This window comes from Pinus tabuliformis, chromosome 2_2 (genome assembly GCF_031772625.1).
Source record: "Pinus tabuliformis cultivar Carrire ecotype Pingquan chromosome 2_2, CPIR1, whole genome shotgun sequence".
Classification (NCBI taxonomy): domain Eukaryota; kingdom Viridiplantae; phylum Streptophyta; class Pinopsida; order Pinales; family Pinaceae; genus Pinus; species Pinus tabuliformis.
The window spans coordinates 965,133,387-965,158,768 of record NC_142300.1 but is presented as its reverse complement, the minus strand read 5'-3'; the positions used below and the strand labels follow the sequence as shown (position 1 = coordinate 965,158,768).

The window sequence follows — 25,382 nt, the reverse complement described above, 5'->3', positions numbered from 1 at the left end:
GCTGATCAAATCTCTAAATACTGGTCATCCCCTAAAAATTTGGCCCCTGAAATTTTGGGCACTGAAATTTCGGCCCCGTAACAACTCTGAAAAATCACAGGGAATACTTGCACATGTGGACAGAATAAGGCAGAAAACAGGTTTTACTTTCTCCTTAGACTTTGCTCTCTTCGCTGATTTTCTTCTTCTTGCTTGCACAGAAATCGAATTGGTTTTTCAAAATGTGGAACACAGTTGTCAATATATAGTTGCACAACCATATGAAGAGACAGAACTTATTGGCTGGCTGACTTGGTCTTGTGGTGACAAAATTGACTCTTTTGACTCAAAATATTTTTTTTTCTTACAAATAGTATAAATGGGACTTGAATTCATGACATTTTCTTATTGACTCAATAAACCCTAGAAGCATGAAGAACATGCTTTGACTGGAAAATAATAATAATGATAATAATAATATATTTATTTTTCTTCTTTTTGTTTTTACATGGAATACATATTGATACAAGTACAATGATAATTATGAAGACCAAACCTGGTTACATTTTTCAACAGTTATGTTTGGTGTTTTTATTCCACTGCTTATAAATTGTTAAGAAACTTTGTATCTTGGTGAAAATAAATTTTGGTTTCAGTTTTCAGCTGCCTTGTTTTCAGTAATTCATCTAAGTAGTTGCAGAGTTTCAAGGAAAATTAACAAACTATAACTTTCACCCCTAAGACATTTCATGTTCAATCAAATATGTCTTCAATTGATTTCATAGAAAAGAAACAGCAACCTTATCTGATTTAGAGTAATTTTGTAGCTCGAGGTATGAGACAGGAGGTCCTAATGTTCCAAGGCAAATCACGTGAATTTAAAGTTAAAATACAGTGGAAAACATAATGCAAAGGAACATGGACAACATCCATGAGAAACAAAGGTACCTCTCATTTAGAATTTCCTGCTTGGTGCATAATGCAAAAGAGGTTTTGAATAGCCAGATTACTAAATGCTTAACAAGTGAAGAAAAAGGTAGATGCCAACCAACTTTTATCCAATGGCAATGTAAGAAAACAAAAGAAGGAATGTTTTAAAAAAAGGAAGAATAAACAAATGACATGCATCTGATAATATAGACAAAACCCCAGAAAACGAACCGTCTGATGACATAGAGTAGTTAGTTCTTATCGCTTTTAGTAAAGTTACAAATCCTTTTATTTTCGTCCAATTAATAGCAAGTTTAGAGCTAAGACTTACCGGTTATCATAAAAAACTCTAACTTCTGACCTTCCTACTATAATATTTTTATTCTACAAATAAAAATTTCTGCTTATTTAGAATAAACCAAGTCATTATCATGTATAAGAGTCAAATCCCTTTCCGTTCTGGGTTTCTAAGCATATTTTGATAATAGCATCGCAACTGTACTATTTATTTACTGAGTAAATTTTTTAACTCCAGAGAGAGCAGACAAGGTTGAATAAGGAAATGAATGAAAAATTCAAAAGAGAATGTGAAATTGGATAAATAATAAATATAGCTATTTCAGATTTTTAGAAGATAAATCTAAACGGATAGCCAGAGTTTTTGTATTCACCTTATTTCAATTTTACCAGTTGTGAATAGGAGGAAAAGACCAAAACCATAGTTAGAGCTTTGAAGAGCTGATGCCCAGCTGCAAGTGGTTTCAAATTTTTCTTTCAGATATACCTTCTTCGTGCCCTGTAATTATTTCATGTCCTCATCAGTTCATGAAACATTTGAAATGTGATGGAAAAATTAGAACTCTTGACATTTTAAATGGGTATAGCACTACTCTTGACATATACTTATTATGAACCTGTGTGATGGCTGATGCTGAATACAACCACAAACAATTTTCTGAACAGAGTAACAAAAGCGGCTGGGTTTCATCTGTATGTGACGTATCATTTTCTTCATGAGGATTTAACTGTTTAGGCAAGGACGATTTCTCATCACTACTTCCCACTCTTGTATCTATAGATGGTCCTGCAATTCATTATCACAGTAGGAAAAATCACAATGAATTAACATATAACAAGATACTAGAAATTGATGAAAGCAATTATTCAAGTCACTAGCACTTCCTTTTGCTTGTTGGAGAAAATTCAAATCAGATTTTTCTATTATATAGTTCCATGCATTCTTCTTGAAGGAACAGAAATGAAATTAAAACAACAGACATTTATTTCTTTAGATACTGAAAGAATTCAAATATTGTAACTGCCTCCGTGTTTTAAACAAACCTAAAGCATGCATAAAGATTGCAGTAGATGTTTGCTTAGGTTTCACAATAGATGGACTAAGACTGTGTCCTGTGTCTCCATCGATAGCTATTAATGATGCATCTCTTGCTGCTACAAATAATACGGATCTCCCTGAACCAGGGAACACAGAATTTTCAAACTGCAGAGAAGCGACGCTTGAAGAAATTCCAGAGAAGTAACCTTTAAAGGATAAAAGAGTGCATGATTTTGTATCAATCAATGAGACCTGCATGTAAACGAAAATATATGGCAACAAGTCAGAAAGCAGTTTACACAACATGTAGGATTGGTACAAAGACCTCCCATTAACAGTGCCTATTTAAGCAGACACAGATCTAGTAAGAATTTCTAATCTGTAGTTTTCCTATCTTGGCTGGCAATTTTTTACATACCGATCCTTCTTCACATCCAGCAGCAACATGCTTCGAAGATACGTCCACGGAAATGCAACAAATTGCTGCCTTGTGAACTTTGAGTATCCCAACCTTCACAATGTCAGCCGTAGGTTCCACAGATTTTTCTGTCACGGGGTAAAAGTTAAAAATTTAGACTTATATTTGATTTGCCAATTGTTGAACAGGTCTTTTATTGATAACAGGTACCTCAGATTCACTTCCATTGGCATATTATCCTTTTATAGGGTGTATATTTGTTAGAAGGACAAGAAACAAAATAAGCTTAACTAATCTCCAAGGAATCCTGATGGAATAATCGGAAACTTAATCAATTCTACCCACAGCATCGGTTCAATCTATTCCCTTAGCAAACTTGGTGACTTTGGTATTCCACCCACAGTGGATTTTATATTATTCTGCTGCAGATGTAGCGGACACTAGAGATATGCCAGATAAACTGATAGTTATGTGATAACTGCAGCAGTTTTATGGACCATACTCTGCACTGTGCTGCAGAGAATGCAATCCTTTTTATTGGTTAGCACGTTGGATTCAGTGGATAACTTTTGGACATTGTGTGGTGGAGGGCTAAAGGTGGTGACAATAAAGTTTATTTTGGACGATGGCCACTGTCATGTGGCATGTCCAAATTTTGTCTAAGGAATGATGGCTATGAACTGCTTTAAATAATTTTGCTGCCACTTCAGTAGCAGATATGTACGATTGTATTATTTTTGTTATTCTTCTAGAGGTGAATTAATGGAAATATGGCCTAGCAGCGAGTTTTTGCAACACAAGGAGGAATTTTATTTGCTCAATGAAATTAATGTCTACCAGAGAGTTTTGGCAACAGAAGGAATTTTATTTTTACCTCTGTGACGTACTTTGTGGTAGTTATGGTATGTCTTAGGGCTCTCCGGCCTCCATAAGAAAAGGATAAGTCCATACAGTCCAAAAGGGCCTACCTTGAGGTAGGCATTCATAAAAAAAAGAAACAAACCCATATATTTCAAAAGGGAAAATATATGGTGACCTCCTCTGCCTGCGTTGTGATGTGGGTGCTCCCACATTCTCTCTAGCATCATGCATCAATGTGTCAACCTCTCTGTTGCTCTACCATCCATCTCTGGAAGTCTCTGCATGAGTGTGTGCTTCCACTCTCTACTCCTTTGCATGTGGCTGCTCCACATCATCCTGAGGTTCTTCCTTAGGAGCTAAAAGCTGCTCTTCTCCATGCAACTGAAGCTCCCTCTCAAGGGAACATCTCATGGCCTTCTCTTCATCGAACTTCACATCTCTATGAACAACTGTCATCCTGTGAGATGGCAGGTACACCCGATAGTTGTGAGGTGTATTAGTATACCCCACAAATATGCCCCACCCAGCTGTTGATTTTAGCTTTTTCCTTGCATACTTGGTAACATGACAGTAGATTGATGAACCAAAGATCCTAAAGTGTGCCACATCTGGTTTCTTACCTGAAAAAGCTTCATCTAGTGTACTCATCCCAAGAATTCGATGAGGACTTATGTTTTGCACATAAACAATTGTGTTGCATGCTTCAGCCCACAAGTGCAACAGTAGGCCTTGATTATGTAACATCGCTTATGCAACTACCACAATACTTATGTTCTTCCTTTCAACCACCCCATTCTGTTGTGGGTTATGGGGTGCTATTAACTCCCATCGAATGCCTTATGATGCACAAAAGTTCTTGAATTCATTCGACACATATTATCCACCGTTATCACTCTTGAGAGCTTTAACTTTCCTGCCAGTGTCTTTCTCGACAAGTGCTTTAAATTCAAAAAATTTAGCGAACGTCTGATCTTTCTTCTGCATGAAGAAAATCCAACACTTACGAGAAAAATCATCTACAAATATTACATAATACTTGTGCTTGGCCGTGGAGGCTGTCGAGAACGGTCCACACACATCTGAGTGAACTCTTTCAAGGATCGCTTGCACTTAAATGTCTTTATCATGAAAGGTAGCTTTGGTGTACTTCCCCAATGTACACCCTTTGCATGTGTCTCTCTGCTCTAGTGTACCCTTGGGAAGTCTTGTAGAAATTTGTTGCATGATCTTCAAAGCTCCATGGTGCAAGTGACCCAATCTTCTATGCCACAACTCACCGATGTCTCGGCTCTGCACCTTCTCTGCTTTTGTTCTCAAAGCAACACAATCTTCTACATCCAATTTGTAGAGGTTCACTCGAACCCTGATCCGCTTCACTTGTCTTGAGGTTGTGACAAAGGAAAGCCTTTCCCTTGCTAAATATCACATCGTAGCCATGGTCCTCCAACACGGCAACTGAAACCAAATTCTTATTCAAACCCGAAACATACAAAACAATTTTTAATGTGAGAGGAGAACCAAACTCCCTCTGAAAGGTAACAATACCAATGTTGGCCGCGCTATACTTCCCATCATCTCCAATTTCGATGTGCATCTGGAGGTCCTTCTTCTCTAAGTCACTAAAGAACTCTTTGTTGTCAATCATATGGAATGAGGCTCCACTATCCAGGTACCACACACTACCCATCACCGATGTCACCATGCAAACGATGAGGGTGAAATCCAGCTCAAATTGTGAAGCAAGAGCTTCACCTGCCGCACCTCCTGAGGGCTTTTTGTTGGCCTTCTTGTGCGAACACTTCGTGGCACAGTGTCCCAACTCGTGGTAGTGAAAACATTTAATCTTCAACATGTCCTTCTTTCCACCCTGACTAGAATCTGATTTGGAATGGGATGACTTCCCCTTCCCTTTCTTCGCCTTTCCAGCTAAGGCACAATTCTCCTCATCATCATGCTTGGATGAGCATCCATCTCTGGTGTTCCGTTGAATCTCTTCTTGCACCAAGTTAGACCACAAACGCTCCCACTCTAGTAGCTTCTCCCTCCCATTAACTAAGTCTTGGTAGTTGTCCCAGCTCTTGTGAAGGCCTAGAAGTGCTAGGCTCACCAGATCGTCTTCAGCAACTGTCATACCAACACTTCCAAACTCATCCCGACATTGGCTGAACTTGGTCAAGTACTTTGGTATTGTGTCGCCTTTCTCCATCTTGATTTTTCTGAGCTTGTCCTTTCGTGCTAGCTTCCTCTGGTCATTGTTGTTTTGAAACAGGTTTATCAAGGCCTTCCACGTCGCATATGGAGTCTCCTTACCATGGAGGTTCGAGACAATATGATCTTGAACTTCTAGGATGATCCTTCTCGTCTTTGCCACTCATTTTCTCCACTCTACCAGATCTTGAGCATTAGCTGCTGGAGGCTTAGGAATATCTTTGTCTATGAATTCCTTAAGCCTGTTGTCTTCCAACACTACCTCCATCATGTCCTTCCAATCAATATAGTGCGAACTACCCTCAAGGGCATATGTTGATTTGGGGTAGCATCGAATGTGCTCTAACCATGAAAATTGGTGGAGAGGCTAAAGCAAATGAGATCTCCGAGGCCCAGAAATGGTTTGGATAAATTGTACCCAGTTTGGGAGATATTAAAATAATTAATATTTTTAATGGAGTTCCTAAGTCTAAACTTAGGAAACATAAAATGTTAATGGGTATTAATATAAAGCTGGGTTAGAAGGTTCCAAAAGTCATGGATCAAGCCAAATCTAATCTTAGCTGTTGATTAGGGATTTAATTTCGGTCGTTGATGGACCAACGAGAAAAGTATAAGAAGAGGCTTGAGGGTCAGTTAGAGAACACACTGAGGGAGACCAGTCAGTTCGATTTCTGGAGCGGGGTTAGCTGAAAATTTCGAACTAGTGGTCTGGAGAGCAACAGGAGGCAACGACTACGGAACAGAGATTCGAGAACAGCGCCAGAAGATCAGCACAGATGTTGGAGAGGCAGACGCAGAGTCTCTCAGCCAGATGTAGAGGTAGCAGATTGCGTAGTCACTAGAGGGCCTACATGGGTGACACAGAGAGGCCCATTGCTGACGCAAAGAGGCAAGCGCTGACGCAGAGGGTCTGAGAACTACGAAGAGGTAAGCCAGGATGATGCTGAGATTGGGAGAAGTGCTGGAGAATTTTCTCTCTGTTGGGTAAGCCAGTTTGGCATCCAGTTGTACTAAAGAATCGCTGAATAATAAAATCCTCCCTTGCTGCACCAGTTTTACCACATTGTGTTTTCTAGGGGCTGTTGTCCAAAATATTTGTGTCAATGTGTTAATTCTTGTGCATGTGTTTATTTCTATATTATGGTGTGATATCTGCAGCAAAATTTATTTTAATGTTTACTGAAGCATTTTCATAAATAACTTATTGGGAAAATAAGTAGGTGAAATAAATCAGTTGTTGCAGTGATAGCATTTTCACATGGTATCAGAGAAAAGTAATCAGAGACAGGAAGGGAAAATTAATTATGGGTCGAGACCATGATGCATGGGCATCTACGTCAGGAGATTCGCATAGATTTTCAGAAAATTGCACAAGTGAAAGTGATTTCGATTTCTCTATGTTTCCTTCTAGGCTAGAAGAAGAAGTGGCTTGTGTGACTAGCTCTGCATCATCAGAGGTGTGGTATATAGACAGTGGAGCCTCTTGGTATATGATAGGAATTCGGGAATGTTTCTCGGATTATCGGGAGGAGAAGATGAACTTTCAAATCCACATGGGGAACAAGGCAAAGTGTACTCCAATAGGGAGGGGTACCATAGTTTTTCAAACAAAAATGGGAGAGCAGTTCTGTGCTACGAGTGTACTGCACGTACAAGGATTAGGGATCAATTTACTTTCTGTGTCGCAACTTGAAGGCAAAGGCTATGACGTTTTCTTCATCAAGGAGAAAGTATACGTCAAACACCCGAGCTGGAAAAAGAAAGTGCAGATCGAGATCAAAAGTAACAGGTTGTACAGATTACAACTAGAATCACCAATGGCACTAATAGGCAGTCATGGAGACAAGGATTTGAACGAACTATGGCATCAGTTGTTGTAGTGATAGAATTTTCACATGGTATCAGAGAAAAGTAATCAGAGACAGGAAGGGAAAATTAATTATGGGTCGAGACCATGATGCATAGGCATCTACGTCAGGAGATTCGCATAGATTTTCAGAAAATTGCACAAGTGAAAGTGATTTCGATTTCTCTATGTTTCCTTCTAGGCTAGAAGAAGAAGTGGCTTGTGTGACTAGCTCTGCATCATCAGAGGTGTGGTATATAGACAGTGGAGCCTCTTGGTATATGATAGGAATTCGGGAATGTTTCTCGAATTATCGGGAGGAGAAGATGAACTTTCAAATCCACATGGGGAACAAGGCAAAGTGTACTCCAATAGGGAGGGGTACCATAGTTTTTCAAACAAAAATGGGAGAGCAGTTCTGTGCTACGAGTGTACTGCACGTACAAGGATTAGGGATCAATTTACTTTCTGTGTCGCAACTTGAAGGCAAAGGCTATGACGTTTTCTTCATCAAGGAGAAAGTATACGTCAAACACCCGAGCTGGAAAAAGAAAGTGCAGATCGAGATCAAAAGTAACAGGTTGTACAGATTACAACTAGAATCACCAATGGCACTAATAGGCAGTCATGGAGACAAGGATTTGAACGAACTATGGCATCAGTTGTTGTAGTGATAGAATTTTCACATGGTATCAGAGAAAAGTAATCAGAGACAGGAAGGGAAAATTAATTATGGGTCGAGACCATGATGCATAGGCATCTACGTCAGGAGATTCGCATAGATTTTCAGAAAATTGCACAAGTGAAAGTGATTTCGATTTCTCTATGTTGCCTTCTAGGCTAGAAGAAGAAGTGGCTTGTGTGACTAGCTCTGCATCATCAGAGGTGTGGTATATAGACAGTGGAGCCTCTTGGTATATGACAGGAATTCGGGAATGTTTCTCAGATTATCGGGAGGAGAAGATGAACTTTCAGATCCACATGGGGAACAAGGCAAAGTGTACTCCAATAGGGAGGGGTACCATAGTTTTTCAAACAAAAATGGGAGAGCAGTTCTGTGCTACGAGTGTACTGCACGTACAAGGATTAGGGATCAATTTACTTTCTGTGTCGCAACTTGAAGGCAAAGGCTATGACGTTTTCTTCATCAAGGAGAAAGTATACGTCAAACACCCGAGCTGGAAAAAGAAAGTGCAGATCGAGATCAAAAGTAACAGGTTGTACAGATTACAACTAGAATCACCAATGGCACTAATAGGCAGTCATGGAGACAAGGATTTGAACGAACTATGGCACAGAAGAATGGGACATTTGCACCATGGTGCTCTGAGAATTCTCAGGAGCACTGTAACAGGAATTTCGGATCTTAGTACAGAACGAGATGATGTATGCAAAGGATGTGCTCTAGGAAAGTATGCCAAAACAGCATTTCTTAGAAGTAAAAACAGGGCCAAGAGTGTACTAGGATTGATACACTCAGATATCTGCAGACCCATCTCCACTAAAGCTCTTAGTGGTGTCGAGTGCTTCCTCACCTTCATTGATGACCACTCAAGAAAAGCTTGGATTTATTTTCTGAAAACCAAGGACGAGGTTTTCTGTCGATTCAAAGAGTTCAAGGCTCTGGTGGAGAATCTGACTGGGAAGAAAATAAAAGTTTTGCGCTCAGATAATGGTGGAGAGTATGTCGATAAGGACTTCACTGATTTTTGCGCTAAGGAGGGCATTAGAAGAGAGTAGATAACTCCCTACAATCCAGAATAGAATGGAGTAGCAGAAAAAACAAGGCTATTGTAGAAGCAACTAGGGCCATGATGTATGATCAGGATATGCCAAAATTCCTGTGGGCAGAAGCATGCAACACAACAGTCTATGTTCAGAATAGAACTTCTCATCGGGCATTGGGCAAAATTACTCCAGAGAAAGTCTTCACAGGGAAGACGCCTGATGTCCGTCATTTCAGGATATTTGGGAGCTTAACATTTTGCCACATACCCGAGGAAAAGAGGAAGAAGCTGGATCAAACTGCAAAGAAAGAATATCTAGTGGGATATAGTGAGAACGCTAAGGCATACAAAATCTATCTTCTAGGGAGCAGGAAGGTAGTAGTTCGACGAGACGTGAAGTTCACGGAAGACAGAGCTTTTAGAAAATCTCAAGAAATGCCTTCCGAAGAGTAGTCAAAAGAGGAACCGTTTGTTGATTTTGGGTAGCATCGGATGTGCTCTAGCCACGAAATTTGGTCGAGATGTTGGGGCACATTTGATCTCCAATACCTAGAATGAGTTTGGGTAGATTCTAAACAGTTCAGGAGATATTAAAATAATTAATATTTTTAATGGAATCCCTAAGTCTAAACTTAGGGAAAATAAAATATTAATGCGAATTAATGAACTTGTGTTAGAATGGTCCAAAAGACATGGATCAAGCCAGATCTAATCTTAGCCATTGATTAGGAACTTAATCTCGGCCGTTGATATGTCAACAGGAAAAGTATAAGAGGAGGCTTGAGGGTCACTTGGAGAATACACCAGAGTGATCAGTCATTCTATTCTCTAGAGCGGGGTTTGCTAAGAGAGATAGAATTAGTGATCGGGAGATGCAGCTGAGGGGCATTTGAGTACAGAGAAACAGAGAGGCAGAGATAGCATCGAGAGAGCAATGCAGTAGCCGGGGAGAGTGACGTAGAGCTAGGCAGGGCCCACGCAGAGGTAGCCGGGAGCTGCGTAAAGCCTCAAAGAGGCCAGCGTCGCTGACGCAGAGGGCCAGAAGGTTGACGCAGACCCATTCGGGGTGACGCAGGGCCAATGCTGGGCAGAGAGGGGCTAACGTAGTCCAGGGAGAGGCTGACGTTATGGTTTCTGGGGTAGATTTGTGCTGAGTAGCTGCCAGAAGGTTTATCCAGAGTTTCAGCCAGGAGATTTGTCAGAAACAGAGAGGTATTACTACCAAGGAAATTCTCTGTTAGGTAGCCCAATTTCAGCACCCAAAATGTACTCTGATATTGCTTAATAAGAAAACCCTCAGATAGCTGCACCAGTTTTCCTGCATTGGGTTTTTCCAGGGACATTAGTCCAAAAATAATGGTGTCATATGGTGTGTTTGTTTTTGTTTCTTTTAGTTGCTGATTTGTAATATATTGAGCATGCACTAGTGTTTATTTTCAGTATTTACATTGTAAATAGCTTGTTAAGTAAAATAACAAGTAGGTAGGAATAAATCAGATAAAGTGCATGGAGGGTTTCTAACTAAGTAAACTTAGAAACTTCAACATGGTATCAGAGCAGGATTGAAGATCACAGGAGGACTAAGGGCATCAGCCGAGCGGAGCAATAGCAGCAGAAAACAGTTATCCCATGGTGACAGAAGTTGTTTCTAGCGAAGCAGCAAGGGAAGGGTGATGCAGTGCTTGCGTCATCAAGGGTGAGCCGAGAAGAGGCAATACAAAAGCTAACGAAGGCAAAGGGAGCCTCACACAGAGCCACATAGTAGCTGGGAAGGCTGACACAGTTGGCTGAGGAGGTCGGGCTGCTGGTGCCAGGATTGCGCAGAGCCTAGGAGCTCTCACCTTCAGGTTGCTGGGGTCTAGAAGGTTGTGGGAATATTGCAGAGTGGAGCTGGTGAGGTATTGTAGTCAGAACAGTACCTTACAGATCAAGGCCAGAGGAGTTGCTACCGAGGGCAGTGTTTTTAAACCCCGCCGGCTCAGAACCGACTCGGCTGAGTTGGTTCGAGTCGGTCGAAAAAAATTTGACCCGGCCATCGAAGCGGCTCGGCTGAGTCTGTATCAGCCCGGCTGGGTTACAGACAGCGGCCCCAAAAAACCGCTTTTTTTGTTGTTGTTCTGAGTGTGGGGGACTCCTTGGGCTTCCCTGTCTAACTCATGGGTTTCCTTGTCCGACTTTGATCCCTAGTATTGATATGCTATTCATGGTAATGTTAAATTCTTAAAGTAAAAGTGACATTCTCCTTAATCTTCATTTTCATCCTTTTACTTAAATTTTTAACATTACCATGAAATGACTCAGGATGTTTCAAAGTGGTTCCGGCCTCATTCGATTTCATATGGAGAAAGTAGAATTTTAGATTTCATTCAAAATCCAGCAGACTTATCAGTTTTTCAGGATTTCAGGATTGGGGGATTGCAATGTTTCCATTGAATTTTGTCATGTATTAGGGTATGGAACTCGTATATAATCAAGAGCACCAATCCCTCTATGTACCTTGATGTTAGTGACATTGGTTGTTGAACTCCTTCGGGATTCGCTCCTAAACTGGGAGCTTCTGAAAAAGTCGCTCCCGCTCCCCACTTTCGCTCCTGCTCCCAAGTAACACTGAGCCAGATGATGTTGATAACTCTAGCAGTAGCCAGTAGTACTAGTCACAAACTTTTGTTGTAGAGGTCGTTTCTAGCTTCCTTGGTTATGTGTTTTTGTTTTGATCTCTATATCATCATCATGTATGTATTGGACAGTGCACTAGGTGCCATTTTGATATAATGGATATATTCATGAGCTTACTTTGCTCATATGTTGTCTTCTATCTATATCCTAATGCTCTGTGTTTGGAAACATGAATGAAAATCTTTAAAATTATGTGTTTTTATAAAAAATAAATATTTAATGTACTTTTTACAACGACCGAGTCATTGAAATCAAACCGACCGAGTCAATATCGAGTCGGAGTCAGAGTCGGAGTCGACCCTCGGCCGAGTTGGAGTCAAAGTCGGAGTTTTAAAACATTGACCGAGGGTTTCTAGCCGAGGAACCCGGGTCAATGGTGCGGTTGCACAAGATGATCAAAGTAGGGGCGCATCTCGACAGCGGTAGAAGGATTTCCAGGAGGGAAATCAGGACTCAGAGGGAGTCCAGAAGCGAACTTCCAAACGAGAAGTACAGACTCAGAGGAGTCAAACAGAGAACTTCCAGGAGGGAAGTAAAGGAGCATCATGGCACTACACGGAGTAAGAGACCAGGATACACTGGACAGAGCGTCGAACTTCGCAGTCTAGCAGGCTAGAATCTTATCTGCACTTGACAAAAATCATGTCAAGAACTTCGCCTTGAAGGTAATAGCTATCCCAGTTGACCCCAATGATAATGAAAAGTACAAAGAGGCAATGGCGAAGGCCAAGAGCATCATCCTTGACAGGGTCAAGGATCATGTAGTACCACACATAGCCGAGAAGGAAACGACATTTGAGATGTGGGAGGCTCTCAAGAAATTGTACCATCATACTTCTGTGCAAAGAAGAATGCTACTTGAGAATCAATTGAGGTCGTATCAGATGAAGAAGGGAGAGCCGATTGACACCTTCCTCAAAGGACTGAATGAGATTCGAGATCAGTTGACTGCTATAGAAGCGACACCGGATCAGGAGTTGATGGTGAGGATAGCCCTGAATGTTGTCTCAAAAGACTAGGAGGTATTTGTCCAGAATATACTTGGCAGAGGGACTCTCCCACCTTGGGACAAGATGTGGGCAGCTCTTCGCGAAGAAGAGATCAGATGGCAGTCGAAGACAGGTAGCAACAACAAGGGGATCAAAGTCAAGCAGGAGGAGGAAGATGTTGCCCTAGCATCTGAGGGAAAGCAGGAAAAGCGGAAGAAGGAAGATCTCTCCGAGATCAAGTACTTCCACTGTGGGGGCTGGGTCATTAACCGACCCAGTGTCCAAGGAAGAAGAGTAAGGGAGAGTCTTCCGAGACTAAGGCAGCGCCAACACGGGTAGAGAAGGAAGTTTTGACAGACGATCACTATGCCATGAGTGCACACGCACCACTTGAGAAGAAGTGGGGAGACATCGAGCTGTAGTCAGGCAGACTACAGGCGATGAGGGGCAGGATCCTCGAGGTACCCAACCTCTTGGATTAGACCTTGCTACGGGAGCCCCAAAGAGGAGTAGCAGGATTGGCTGAGTCGGGTAGAGATGGATGCGGATGGAGCGGCAGAGAGAGCTACAGTGCAGGAGTCCCAACACAGTGTGCGGCTAGCAGGCTGTAGCAATGTGAGAGGCACAGGAGTGTTGCACCAGTGCAGGATGGCACAAAGAGGTGTGCAATGGTTCGAAATGCAAGGAGTTGTTGTAGCAACGCAGAGGTCAGAGAGGGAGCACTTGTCAATGGTAGAGGGAGCTTCAGCATCAGTGGGTGTCTCTAGCCCAACAAGGAGGTTAGATTGGGACATCAGTTACTTACTTCTCAGTAACTGAGTTGCAATGCAGCAGTGGGCAACACGATGCAACATGATGAGAGGAGGTGCAGTGCGGATGAAGTGCTGGGAAAAAGTACCAGCAGCAGCGCGAATGCAGAGAGAGTTGTCGTACAAATGCAGCAATGGGAGTGGCAGAACCATGGGTAGCAGTACAGGATGCAGCAGTGCAGAGGATGTTGGGTAGTAAGGCCTAGCATCAACACAGGGACCGATGCCGGATGATCAGAGTAATACTCAATGAGGAGTATTGCTAGAGCACAATCCTCGCTAAGAGGGAGTGTTGATTTGGGGTAGCATCGAATGTGCTCTAACCACGAAATTTGGTGGAGAGGTTGGGGCACATGAGATCTCCAATACCCAGAAATGGTTTCGGCAGATTCTAAACAGTTCAGGAAATATTAAAATAATTATTATTTTTAATGGAATCCCTAAGTCTAAACTTAGGGAAAATAAAATATTAATGTGGATTAATATGAAACTGTGTTAGAATGGTCCAAAAGACATGGATTGAGCTAGATCTAATCTTAGTCGTTGATTAAGGACTTAATCTCGTCCGTTATTATGTCAACAAGAAAAGTATAAGAGGAGGCTTGAGGGTCACTTGGAAAATACACCAGAGTGATCAGTCATTCTATTCTCTAGAGCGGGGTTTGCTAAGAGAGATATAATTAGTGATCAGGAGATGCAACTGAGGGGCATTTGAGTACAGAGAGAGAGAGGCAGAGATAGTGTCGGGAGAGCGGCGCATTAGCCGGGGAGAGTGATGCAGAGCCAACTGGGGCTCACATAGGGCCACGCAGAGGCAGTGGGGAGTTGCGCAAAGCCTCAAAGAGGCTAGCGTTGCTAACGCAGAGGGCCAGAAGGCTGATGGAGGGCCTCCTAAGGCTAACGCAGACCCATTCGGGGTGACGCAGCGCCAGCACTGGACAAAGAGGGGCTGATGCAGTCTAGAGAGAGGCTGACACTAGGGTTTCTGGGGCAGATTTGTGCTGAGTAGCTGCCAGAAAGTTTATCCGGAGTTTCAGCTAGGAGATTTGTCAGAAACAGAGAGGTATTACTGTCAAGGAAATTCTCTGTTGGGTAGGCTAGTTTTGGCACCCAGATTGTACTCTGATATTACTTAATAAGAAAACCCTCAGATAGCTGCATCGGTTTTCCCACCTTGGGTTTTTCCAGGGACATTAGTCCAAAAATAATGGTGTCATATGGTGTGTTTGTTTCTGTTTCTTTTAATTGTTGATCTGTAATATGTTGAGCATGCACTAGTGTTTATTTTTAGTATTTACATTGTAAATAACTTGTTAAGTAAATAACAAGAAGGTAGGAATAAATCAGATAAAGTGCATGGAAGGTTTCAAACTAAGTAAACTTAGAAACTTCAACACCGTTGGTCAAACCTCTTAACCAACGGAAGAAAAGAATTCTTCCTCAAGGCAGGAAGAATCACAGGATGAGGAGGAGTTAACAGAAGCACCTGCTGGCAGAGGAAGAACGAGCAGGGAACTTTGTCAGATTCTACGAGATGCAGAGGACTTCATCGGTGCACTAAGGAACAATAAGAGGGAGCGAAAACAATCAGATAGATATCAGGCATTAGTAGCTTAGGATGGGGAGCCTGCCAATTTTCAAGAGGCAGCTCAACATCAGGTTTGGCTGGATGCGATGGTAGAGGAGTACAACTCCATAATGGTGAACGATGTCTGGGAGGTAGTGCCAAGGCCTCAAGACGGATTAGTGGTAGGTTCGAGATGGATCTATAAGATCAAATGCGCTGCAGACGACAGTGTTGAGAAATACAAAGCCAGGTTTGGGACTAAGCGGTATGCTCAGAAAGAAGGAATTGACTACGAAGAGACCTTCGCCCCAATAGCCAGGTATACAACTATTAGAACCGTGATATCTCTTGCAGCATAGATGGGGTGGGAGATTCATCAGATGGATGTCAAAATGACATTTCTGAATGGAGTGATAAAAGCAGAGGTATACATTGAACAACCAGAGGACTTTGAGACACATGAGAAGTCCCATGTATGAAGATTGAAGAAAGCCTTGTATGGGTTGAAACAGGCACCTAGAGCATGGTATGGTCGAATCGATGGCTACTTGCAGAAAATGGGATTTGTCAAGAGTGACACAAATCCAAATCTCTACTATCTGGTTGTAGAGAATGAGCCTCTAATCTTAGTATTATATGTGGATGATCCCTTCCCGACAGGATCATCCAAGCTCATAGGGGATTGTAAGAAGAATCTAACCACAGAATTCGACATGAAGGATTTGGGACGAATGCATTATTTCCTGGGGTTGGAAGTTTGGCAGCAAAAGGGGGAGATCTTCCTTGGGCAAGGGAGATATGCTACAAAAATCCTAAAGAGATTCAAGATGGAGGACTGTAGACCCATGGCAACTCCAAGGATAACCAACTCGAAGAAGATTGATGCATCAGAAGACAAGGATGTTGATCCTACCTTATACAGGCAGCTCATAGGGTCCCTGATGTATCTGGTCAATACCAGGCTAGACATTTGCTACGCTGTCAACACCCTTAGTCAATTCATGGTGGAGCCGAAGAGGAAGCACTGGGCAACAACCAAACATGTTCTCAAGTATTTACAGGGAATAGTCGATTATGGACTCTTGTACACCAGGAGTTAGGATATCAGATTCAGTGGGTTTACAGATGTAGATTGAGCAGGAAGTTTAGTGGATCGAAAAAGTACCTTTGGGTATTGTCTCAACATTGGATCAGAAATGACCTCTTGGTGCAATAGGAAACAGAAATCCGTGCCCCTAAGATCAGCTGAGGCAGAATATATGGCTGCGAGTACAACTTCGTGTGAGGCCATATGGCTTAGAAAATTGCTTTTGAACCTATTCAGAAGAAATATGGAGGCGACCAGGAACATGTGCTATAATCGGAGTTGCATCAAAATCTCTGAGAATCCAATGTCTCGTGATTGGTCAAAGCATATTGATATCCGATGTCATTTTGTCAAAGACTGTGTCCAATGAGGAGCTGTACAGTTGAGCTACACTCCTACAGGAGAACAAGTGGCAGACATCCTCACCAAGGCCCTTGGAAGAACAAAGTTTAATTACTTCAAGGAAAAGATGGGGATGATAGAGAATCCATTTCAGTAGCAGAAATGGGGGTGATGTTGCCATGCAGTAGCAGTCAACAATAGCACGATGCAGCATGATGAGAAGAGGATACAGTGTTGGGAAGACGAACCAACAATAGTACAGATGCAGAGGGAGCTGTCGTATGGATGCAGCAGTGGCAGAGGTAGAGCCATGGGCAGCAGTACAAGATGCAGTAGTGCAGAGGATGTTGGGCAGGGAGGCCTAGCATTAGCACAGGTACCGGAGCTGGATAATCAGAGTGATGCTCAGTGAGGAGTATTACTAGAGCACAGTCCTTGCTAAGAGGGAGTGTTGATTGGAGGTAGCATCAAATGTGCTCTAGCCATGCAAATTGGTGGAGAGACTAAAGCACATGATATTTCCAAGACCCAAAAATGGTTTCAACAGATTGTACCCGGTTTGGGAGATATTAAAATAATTAATATTTTTAATGGAGTTCCTAAGTCTAAACTTAGGAAAAATAAAATATTAATGGGTATTAATATAAAACTGGGTTAGAAGGTTCCAAAAGTCATGGATCAAGCCAAATCTAATCTTAGCCGTTGATTAGAGATTTAATCTCGGCCATTGATGGACCAACGAGAAAAGTATAAGAAGAGGCTTGAGGTTAGTTGGAGAACACACTGAGGGAGACCAGTCAGTTCGATTTCTAGAGCGGGGTTAGCTGAGAAATTCAAACTAGTGTTCTGGAGAGCAGCAGGAGGCAACGAGTACGGAACAAAGAGTCGAGAACATCACCACAAGATCAGCGTAGAGGTTGGAGAGGCAGAAGCAGAGTCTCTCAGCGAGACGCAAAGGCAGCAAACTACGCAATCACTAGAGGGCCTGTGTGGGTGACGCAAAGAGGCCCAGTGCTAACGCAGAGAGGCAAGGGCTGACGCAAAGGGTCTGGGAGCTACGCAAAGGTCATCCAGGCTGATGCTGAGATTGGGAGAAGGGCTGGAGAATTTTCTCTCTGTTGGGTAAGCCAGTTTGGCACCCAGTTGTACTGAAGAATTGCTGAATAATAAAACCTCTCTTGCTGCAACAGTTTTCCCACATTGGGTTTTTCCGGGGACTGTTGTCCAAAATATCTGTGTCGATGTGTTAATTCTTTTGCATGTGTTTTTTTCTGTATTATGGTGTGATATCTGCAGCGAAATTTATTTTAATGTTTACTGAAGGATTTTCATAAATAACTTATTGGGAAAATAAGTAGGTAAAATAAATCAGTGGTTGCAATGATAGAATTTTCACAGGATATTCGAGTCTCGATCCATAGAACAACATCCTGCTAGCTCTAAAGTATGATACTGCAAATTCGATTTCACCTACAAAAGACAAACTCGTATTCTCCTCTTCTACAGTGATTTCAGCTCTGATACCATGTAGAAATTCCTTGTAGATTCAAACTACTAATTGTAATATGCTAAAACAATAGACTTGAATATACTCTACTCATCAGCAGAAACAATTAAACGATTGCGAAATCACGAAGCATGCAAGAGAACGAATTCAGTCAACACATAACATAATGATTTCATGGGGAAAGCCATAGCTAAAAACCCTTGCTATCTGTATATTGCATTAGTCAGAAAATATAAGAAGATTACAATGCTTTGCTCAAGCCCGAGCAACCTTTGCACTATCTCTATCTTTCTCACTGCTTCCTAGACAAGCCTTGGCCAATACTAAACCATTTTTTTGCTTGCCCAAGTCCTTATTTCCTTGCGCTGCTCCTCAAGGAATTAGCGCCTATCTAATTGGGAAATTCCTCAATTATGAATTGCACAATCCTCGTAGGCCTTCCTCTGACTGCATGCACTATCTGTACAATTTAGATGATTATACAACTAATAGTACACTGTCATTGATCTTCAATCTCAACTGGGTCTTTCTCTGATCTGACATGCATGAGTTAATTATGAGTGAATCTTCAGTTTACTGGTAGATCACTACAGGCAGCACCACATTGCATTTCAGGCAGCACCACACTCGACTGTAGGCAAAAACCCACTGGACCGCAGGCAGCACCACACTTCTAGAGCTCCCACTAGTTCCTCCATCAATTGGAACTAGTTTAACTAACTTTAACTCAGTTAGACTGAATTAATTAATTACAACTCAAAATAAACTCAACCAAAGCTCCTAATTGTAGGAGACACTCTACATGACTCTACTTAGACCCTTAACTCAAATTAACTGAGCCAACTAAGTCAAATTAACTTAGTTAACTAATACAAGTTGTCATGAGATGTGGAATTACAATTTTATTCCCAATTTAATTCAAGGACAAATTTAAATTAGGATTTTCTTCTTGTATTTTCAACAAAGTTGATCCTTGATAGAGTCCGAGTTTTAAACACTGATTTAGTCATAAATCTGTTCCACTAACACTAACTTGATTGAGATTGAAGTTTTTACCACAGAAAAATCCAGATGACTACCTTTGTAAATTAGCATATTCACACTTAGGTTGGATATGCTTTGTCCAATGCCCCCATTTATGTCTCAGGAATGCATGTAGAAAACAGTCCCATTGATCATGTTTGGCTTCAAAACATTAATTTATTTATTTCTTTTCTACTACATACATAATTAATTATTACTGAAAATGAAATCCGCTGTTATGTCTTGATTGTTTCTACCTTATAAAACTGCCCCATATTTGATTTATTCCTAGTCAACTTGACATGTAATGGTGCCTATTGAAGTAGATACGGTTGCCAAAGACAAGATATTAATCCATTTACTTATGCATTGCTGATGAGAATATTTTAGTTTATGGTTACTTACCTTGAAGAGTTGAACCCTTATTCAGCGGGACCTTGACTTCCTGGTGCTTGGGGACGATTTTGTAGATTTGAACCTACAAAGAACAGAATCTAACCATCAAGAGCCAGAGGAACCCCTTAAACGAATGGTCTTTATGCACAAACAATGACAAAGAATGTATTATTTTGATGGATGCTGAATGAGCAGCAATTATTACCCTTCCAAGCTGATCACCGATAGCAAGTAAAGAAGACACTGCACAAAAGTCTACAGCTGTAACAGGACAACCCTTCACAGTAGCCTCTACATCACTCTGCACAAGAGAGAATGACATGAAAGCAACAACTGAGTTTTCCATTCTTATTAGGATATTTTCACATTTTACATAGTACTTCCAAAGAAATCTTTCATTTCCAAGAGGACTCTTTGGCAAGTCCATTACAAAACACAGCAAAAAGTGAAGCAAAGCCAAATTATGCTGAGCAGATCCCCTACCTGAGCTTGTATGGTAAGCATTAAAAGCATGCGAGGAGATGATGCATCCCAGACATTGATTGTTCCATTACTATGCCCCGTTATATACACACTTCTGATTGTCACTGATCCTTCGGTGTCTATAGAATTTTTCCCTAATGCAGGCCATCTGAATGTAGAAGGAAAAAATTGCTTTGATGACCTATGAAGCTGGATAGAACCCATTAAAAAAAATCTTAATATTTCATCATTCAGAACAAATTGGAGTTTGGAATCTATGTCAAGAATCAAGAGAATTAAAATGAGTTTCTTTTCCTGCATGTAAAGATTCCAAGACATCACCTGTGCTAAAGCATTAGAAGACACAATATCGTTAGGGATTGTAACCAGCTTTGCAGCTGTTACACTTGAATCTGCAAAAGCTGACTTTACCATAAAGGCCCTTAACTGAGAGAGCGATGGCATGCATTTTCCATCAAGAAGTTGCTTTTCAATCTCTCTAATATCATATGTAGATAATTGGCCTGTTTTTGTTAGAATCAAAAGGGATTCCCCTCCAACCTTGCTTTTTGAATGTTTATTTGAGAGTATTGACATATCCATGAAAGGGCCAGGAAGAACAAGCTCCAATTCACGTAGATTGTTTTGATTTGTTGTTATCCCAGACTCTTGGAGATGAATAACCTGCCAAACAAGGAAACAAAAAGTCAATCACATACAACTGAAAATAAGAATCGGACTCACTATAGAGACAACTGGATAGAAAGAGAATAAGAATCTGGAATCAAGATACAGAAAGAAAGAATTGAAGAATTATTAAAGTAGGTCAATGGGACTCAAAATTAAACCCAGCCGATATGAAAAAGACAAGGGTAGAAAGAACCCTAGGAACTGAAAAAGTAGCTATACAATAAGATGCTAAAACCATGTGAACAAAGTAAACACTGAAAATATAGTGAGGGGATAAACCGAAAAATGGGTAAACCTAAACTACAAATGTCATGTACATGTACAGATTGCCTTCAAGGGAAGGTAGTCAAAGCGGGAAAGTGAGACAAGATATTGATGCTGTCACATTTCTGTATCAATGCAAAAAGCAGAAGCAAAGGGACCAACTGCGTCATTATCCACAACTCTGATAGGACCAATACAGAGAACAATTTGTCTGAAAGCAATAAAATGGAAGCAACTCAAATGGTGAACATAGATAACATGAATGACAGAGACTCCTAATGGCTCACTCCTCAATTCTGCTCATTGTGTGAACTAGTTCTGATATGGGATATTAGCTTCAGCCCCTGTCAAACTGACCTTTCATAGGAATCCTTTTATATTTCTTTAGACTATGCTCTCAATGTTTGAAAAAGTGAAACACTAAACCTTTTTCGTAAGTTAATTCAGAACTGAATGTTATATGCTATCTTGTTTTTGAAGAGCCATATTTTCTGTTATACATTACATGACGCTTCCCATTGAGCAGTAATAAAAATTATAAAAGATTTCCATGCAATGTGGATCAAAGAATCAAGAATAGAGCCATACCCGAATCATGTGAGAAGAATCAAAATCAACACCTCCATAAACATAAAGACAACCCCAGCTGTTGCTTCCAGGATGCCATTTCAGCGAAAATATGGGCACTTTGGCCTTCCTATTTGAAAGTTGCACTTTACAGATAGGTGAACATTGAGAATCTCGGGATTCCAAACATTTAGCATCAAAATTGTACTTCAATTTAGACATTGTGGGCACACTCCACAACCAGATATCTCCATCAGTGTAGCCAATGGCTATCCTACTCCCATCGGAACATGCCCAACATGCAGAAGATATTTGTTTACATTCTTCATTATCTCTGTTTTCAAGGGGATTTGAGGTTTGTGATTCTTCTTGATATGCTACTGTGACATTTTTCTTTAGCTGAACCTCCACATTACCACACACTGCAAGAATCTGGCTCTCCTGAATCCCCCACAGTATAACCAAGCCATTCTTAAAAATGACAAGAACCCTGCAAAAGAATATTATAGACAAATAAGGCTTATCAATCCAATGATAGTTTCTGTATGATCCAGTATGAAAGGACAGAACACATGGATTTACAAGAACACCTACTTTCTGAGTTGCAACAAGAAAATATCTCAAGTATTAGTTCACATGTATTAGCTCCCTAATTTCCTTCCTTTTCAAGCATAATTAAATACACACAATACTTTAAATGAGACCAGGTGTTTGTTTCACCAATCTAAATGTTATCTTGTTAGAAGTAGAACTTATAACCACTTAAAAATGTTTGCTCTTGACCTTGATACTAAATATTGAAAACATTGGTTGCAAGAATATTTACTGTGCATAAATTATTGGCAGCGATGTTCCATATGAACCCATCTCCATCCTTGCAGCACACATCCCCTGCATTTCCACATCCCCAGGAACTTGGGGACTATTACAGCTTATATTGTATAATGTTCCACTTTGTGATTAGCTATTGGACCAACTTGGAGGGATTCATATTTATGGAGCCCCTTATCTTCATGGCATCATTGTAACGACATATCTATAAATATAGAGAATGCAAGAATAACAGCAGGCATACGATGCATGCATATGATAGCTACATATGCATGTGTCGCATACACCGCACTAGTATTTATATACTAAATTAACCATAAGTACTAAATACCATGACACTTCTTCGAATGGAAGTTCTACTCATCCATTAACACCCATATTGCTTAATGTATGGGTAAATACTATAAGAGGGCTATATAAATTATATATTTCAGATTATTAATAAAAATAATTAATAAAATATATAAAATAATTAATAATATATATAAGAAATTAATTAAAACGGGTACTAAGTATCATGTTATAATCTTTATATCAAAAGGAGTACTTTAATAAAACATAAGAAATGTAATTTATTAAATCATAAAATATATATATACGTGACCTTAAAAAGAAATATGGGAGATGATACGTGACATGGAAGGGTGTCACTAGCAGACTAAGCGGTGGGCTAGTGGTGGAAGTGCGGCCACCGCTAAGAAACCAGATAAAACCACGGAACATAAATTTAGATGGGGATCGAAGGAAGAGGAAGGTAAAAACAGGAAGGGAAGAAATTCTGAAGGAGGAACTTCATCAACGGAAATTATCCACAGGAAGAGCCTGAATTGTTCTAAGGTTCTGGGCACGAGGGAACAATCTGCTTCATCTCAAAAGCTTACTGCACTAAGTAGCCAGGTTTTGCAAAGTTTGGCTGGGTGGATTCGGTCTTTTGGTAACTGAAGCAGGGAGCTGGAGGCATCATCAACCACAAGGGCACAGGTAGGTACCCTCAACAATGTTGTCAGTTAATCTGTTAGTTAATTTTGTAGGATTTCTGGAAAAATAATTACAAGTTCAAGATAAAATCTCCTGTACTGTTTTACATCTATTTTACGATCCTGTCAATCATATCAGTTAATGGAGATCTCTGGTTGGGGAGTCTCACTTCTCCTTGGTTGGATGATTGTGCTTGCTCATTGGTGGTCCTGCCACATGTACTTTCTTTATTGATCACTTCTTGGTTACACTTTTGATGGATGTGGAACATACTATCTCATTATGGTGGTTTGGTATATATGCTTATCTTTGATCCCAGTGATGATTCTAGCCCCTCCAAGGGGTTAGATGATGATGGTGATACCAGTGATGATTCTAGCCCCTCCAAGGGGTTAGATGATGAAGGTGGTAGGAGGTCTATGTTTCATGACATTGTTGGTGATATTTCCTAATGACCTGGTGGGCTGATGTATGACATTGGTGTCACTAGTATGGGACATTTTGTTGGAATTCCTAAGTCTAACCCGTTAGAAATTCTTCCTGTACTATCTGGTTTATTTCTTCCTACTTGTTTAATTACTTTAACAAGTTATTTACCATGTAAATACTGAAAATAAACACATGTACAATATCAACATCTACAGATCATCAACTGAAAGAAAACAAGCACACAAGTGACACCGTTATTTTGAACCAATGTCCTTGGAAAAACCCAATGCGGGAAAACCAGTGCAACTATTCAGAAAGTTTTATTATTATGCAGTTTTCAGAATATAACTAAGGTGCCAGAAATGGCCCACCCAACAAAGAATGCCCTCGGCAATAGTAACTCTCTTCGGAGACAGATATTTTGGTTCATTAATCACCGGATGAACGATGCTACATCAACAATTGCAACTTCCACTGCTCTACGTCACTCTGATAGGGACTGCGTCACCCTATCCGGCTACCAACACCCAATTTGCCCTACGAAAATCCTCCAACGCGTCTCTGAGGCTCTGCGTCAGCTCTGCTAGGCTCTGTGTCAACTCTGCTAGCCTCTGCGTCAGCCTATAGATGCTCTGCGTTGCCTCTCTGGCCCTCTGTGTCGTCCACACAGGCCCTCTGGCCCTCTGTGCAGTCGCTCTAGCCCTCTGCGTGGCTTCCACTGGTTCTGTGTCTGCCTCTCTGCCTCTACGTTGTCTCTCGGTACTAACTCTGCCTCTCTACTATGTATTCACTACCCCTTGCTGCCGATCACTGATTCAACTTTGCTTAGCAACCCCACTCTAGCAAAATGATTGACCAATCACTCTGGTGTATTCTCCAACTAACCCTCAAGCCTCCTCTTATACTTTTCTCGTTGGTCCATCAACGGCTGAGATTAAATCTCTAATCAATGGCTAAGATTAGATTTGGCTTGATCCATGTCTTTTGGAACATTCTAACCCAGTTTTATATTAATACCCATTAATATTTTATTTTTCCTAAGTTTAGAATTAGGAACTCCATTAAAAATATTAATTATTTTAATATCTCCCAAACCGGTTAGAATCTGCCCAAACCCTTTCTGGGTCTTCGAGATCTCATGCGCTTTAGCCTCTCCACCAATTTTCATGGCTAGAGCACATCCGATGCTACCCAAAATCAACACTCCCTCTTAGCGAGGACTGTGCTCTAGTAATACTCCACACTGAGTATCACCCTGATTATCTAGCACCGGTCTCTGTGTTGATGCTAGGCCTCCTTACCCAACATCCTCTGCACTGTTGCATCATGTACTGCTGCCCATGGCCCTACCATTGCCACCGCTGCATCCATACAACAACTCCCTCTGCATCCGTGCTGCTGCTGGTCCATACTCCCAACACTGCATCTGCACTGCATCCCCTCTCATCATGCTACAT

At 41.0% G+C, this 25,382-nt stretch overlaps 1 protein-coding gene across 5 annotated transcripts in view; it reads right to left on the bottom strand.

Moving 5' to 3' along the window:
• DAW1 (Transducin/WD40 repeat-like superfamily protein) overlaps nucleotides 1-25,382 on the bottom strand; it is a 333,355-nt gene that overhangs the window by 106,301 nt on the left and 201,672 nt on the right. For 3 of the 5 annotated variants that reach the window (XM_089405557.1, XM_089405556.1, XM_089405560.1), the window contains 9 exons: nucleotides 21,709-22,177; nucleotides 20,509-20,850; nucleotides 20,188-20,376; nucleotides 19,910-20,005; nucleotides 19,714-19,786; nucleotides 2,664-2,791; nucleotides 2,251-2,497; nucleotides 1,824-1,993; nucleotides 1,581-1,705 (listed from right to left, as the gene is read on the bottom strand). In XM_089405557.1, the coding sequence (XP_089261683.1) occupies nucleotides 1,581-1,705; nucleotides 1,824-1,993; nucleotides 2,251-2,497; nucleotides 2,664-2,791; nucleotides 19,714-19,786; nucleotides 19,910-20,005; nucleotides 20,188-20,376; nucleotides 20,509-20,850; nucleotides 21,709-22,177 (1,839 nt within the window). The remainder of the gene's footprint in view (nucleotides 1-1,580; nucleotides 1,706-1,823; nucleotides 1,994-2,250; nucleotides 2,498-2,663; nucleotides 2,792-19,713; nucleotides 19,787-19,909; nucleotides 20,006-20,187; nucleotides 20,377-20,508; nucleotides 20,851-21,708; nucleotides 22,178-25,382) is intronic. The other 2 variants (XM_089405558.1, XM_089405559.1) reach the window with 2 other exon arrangements.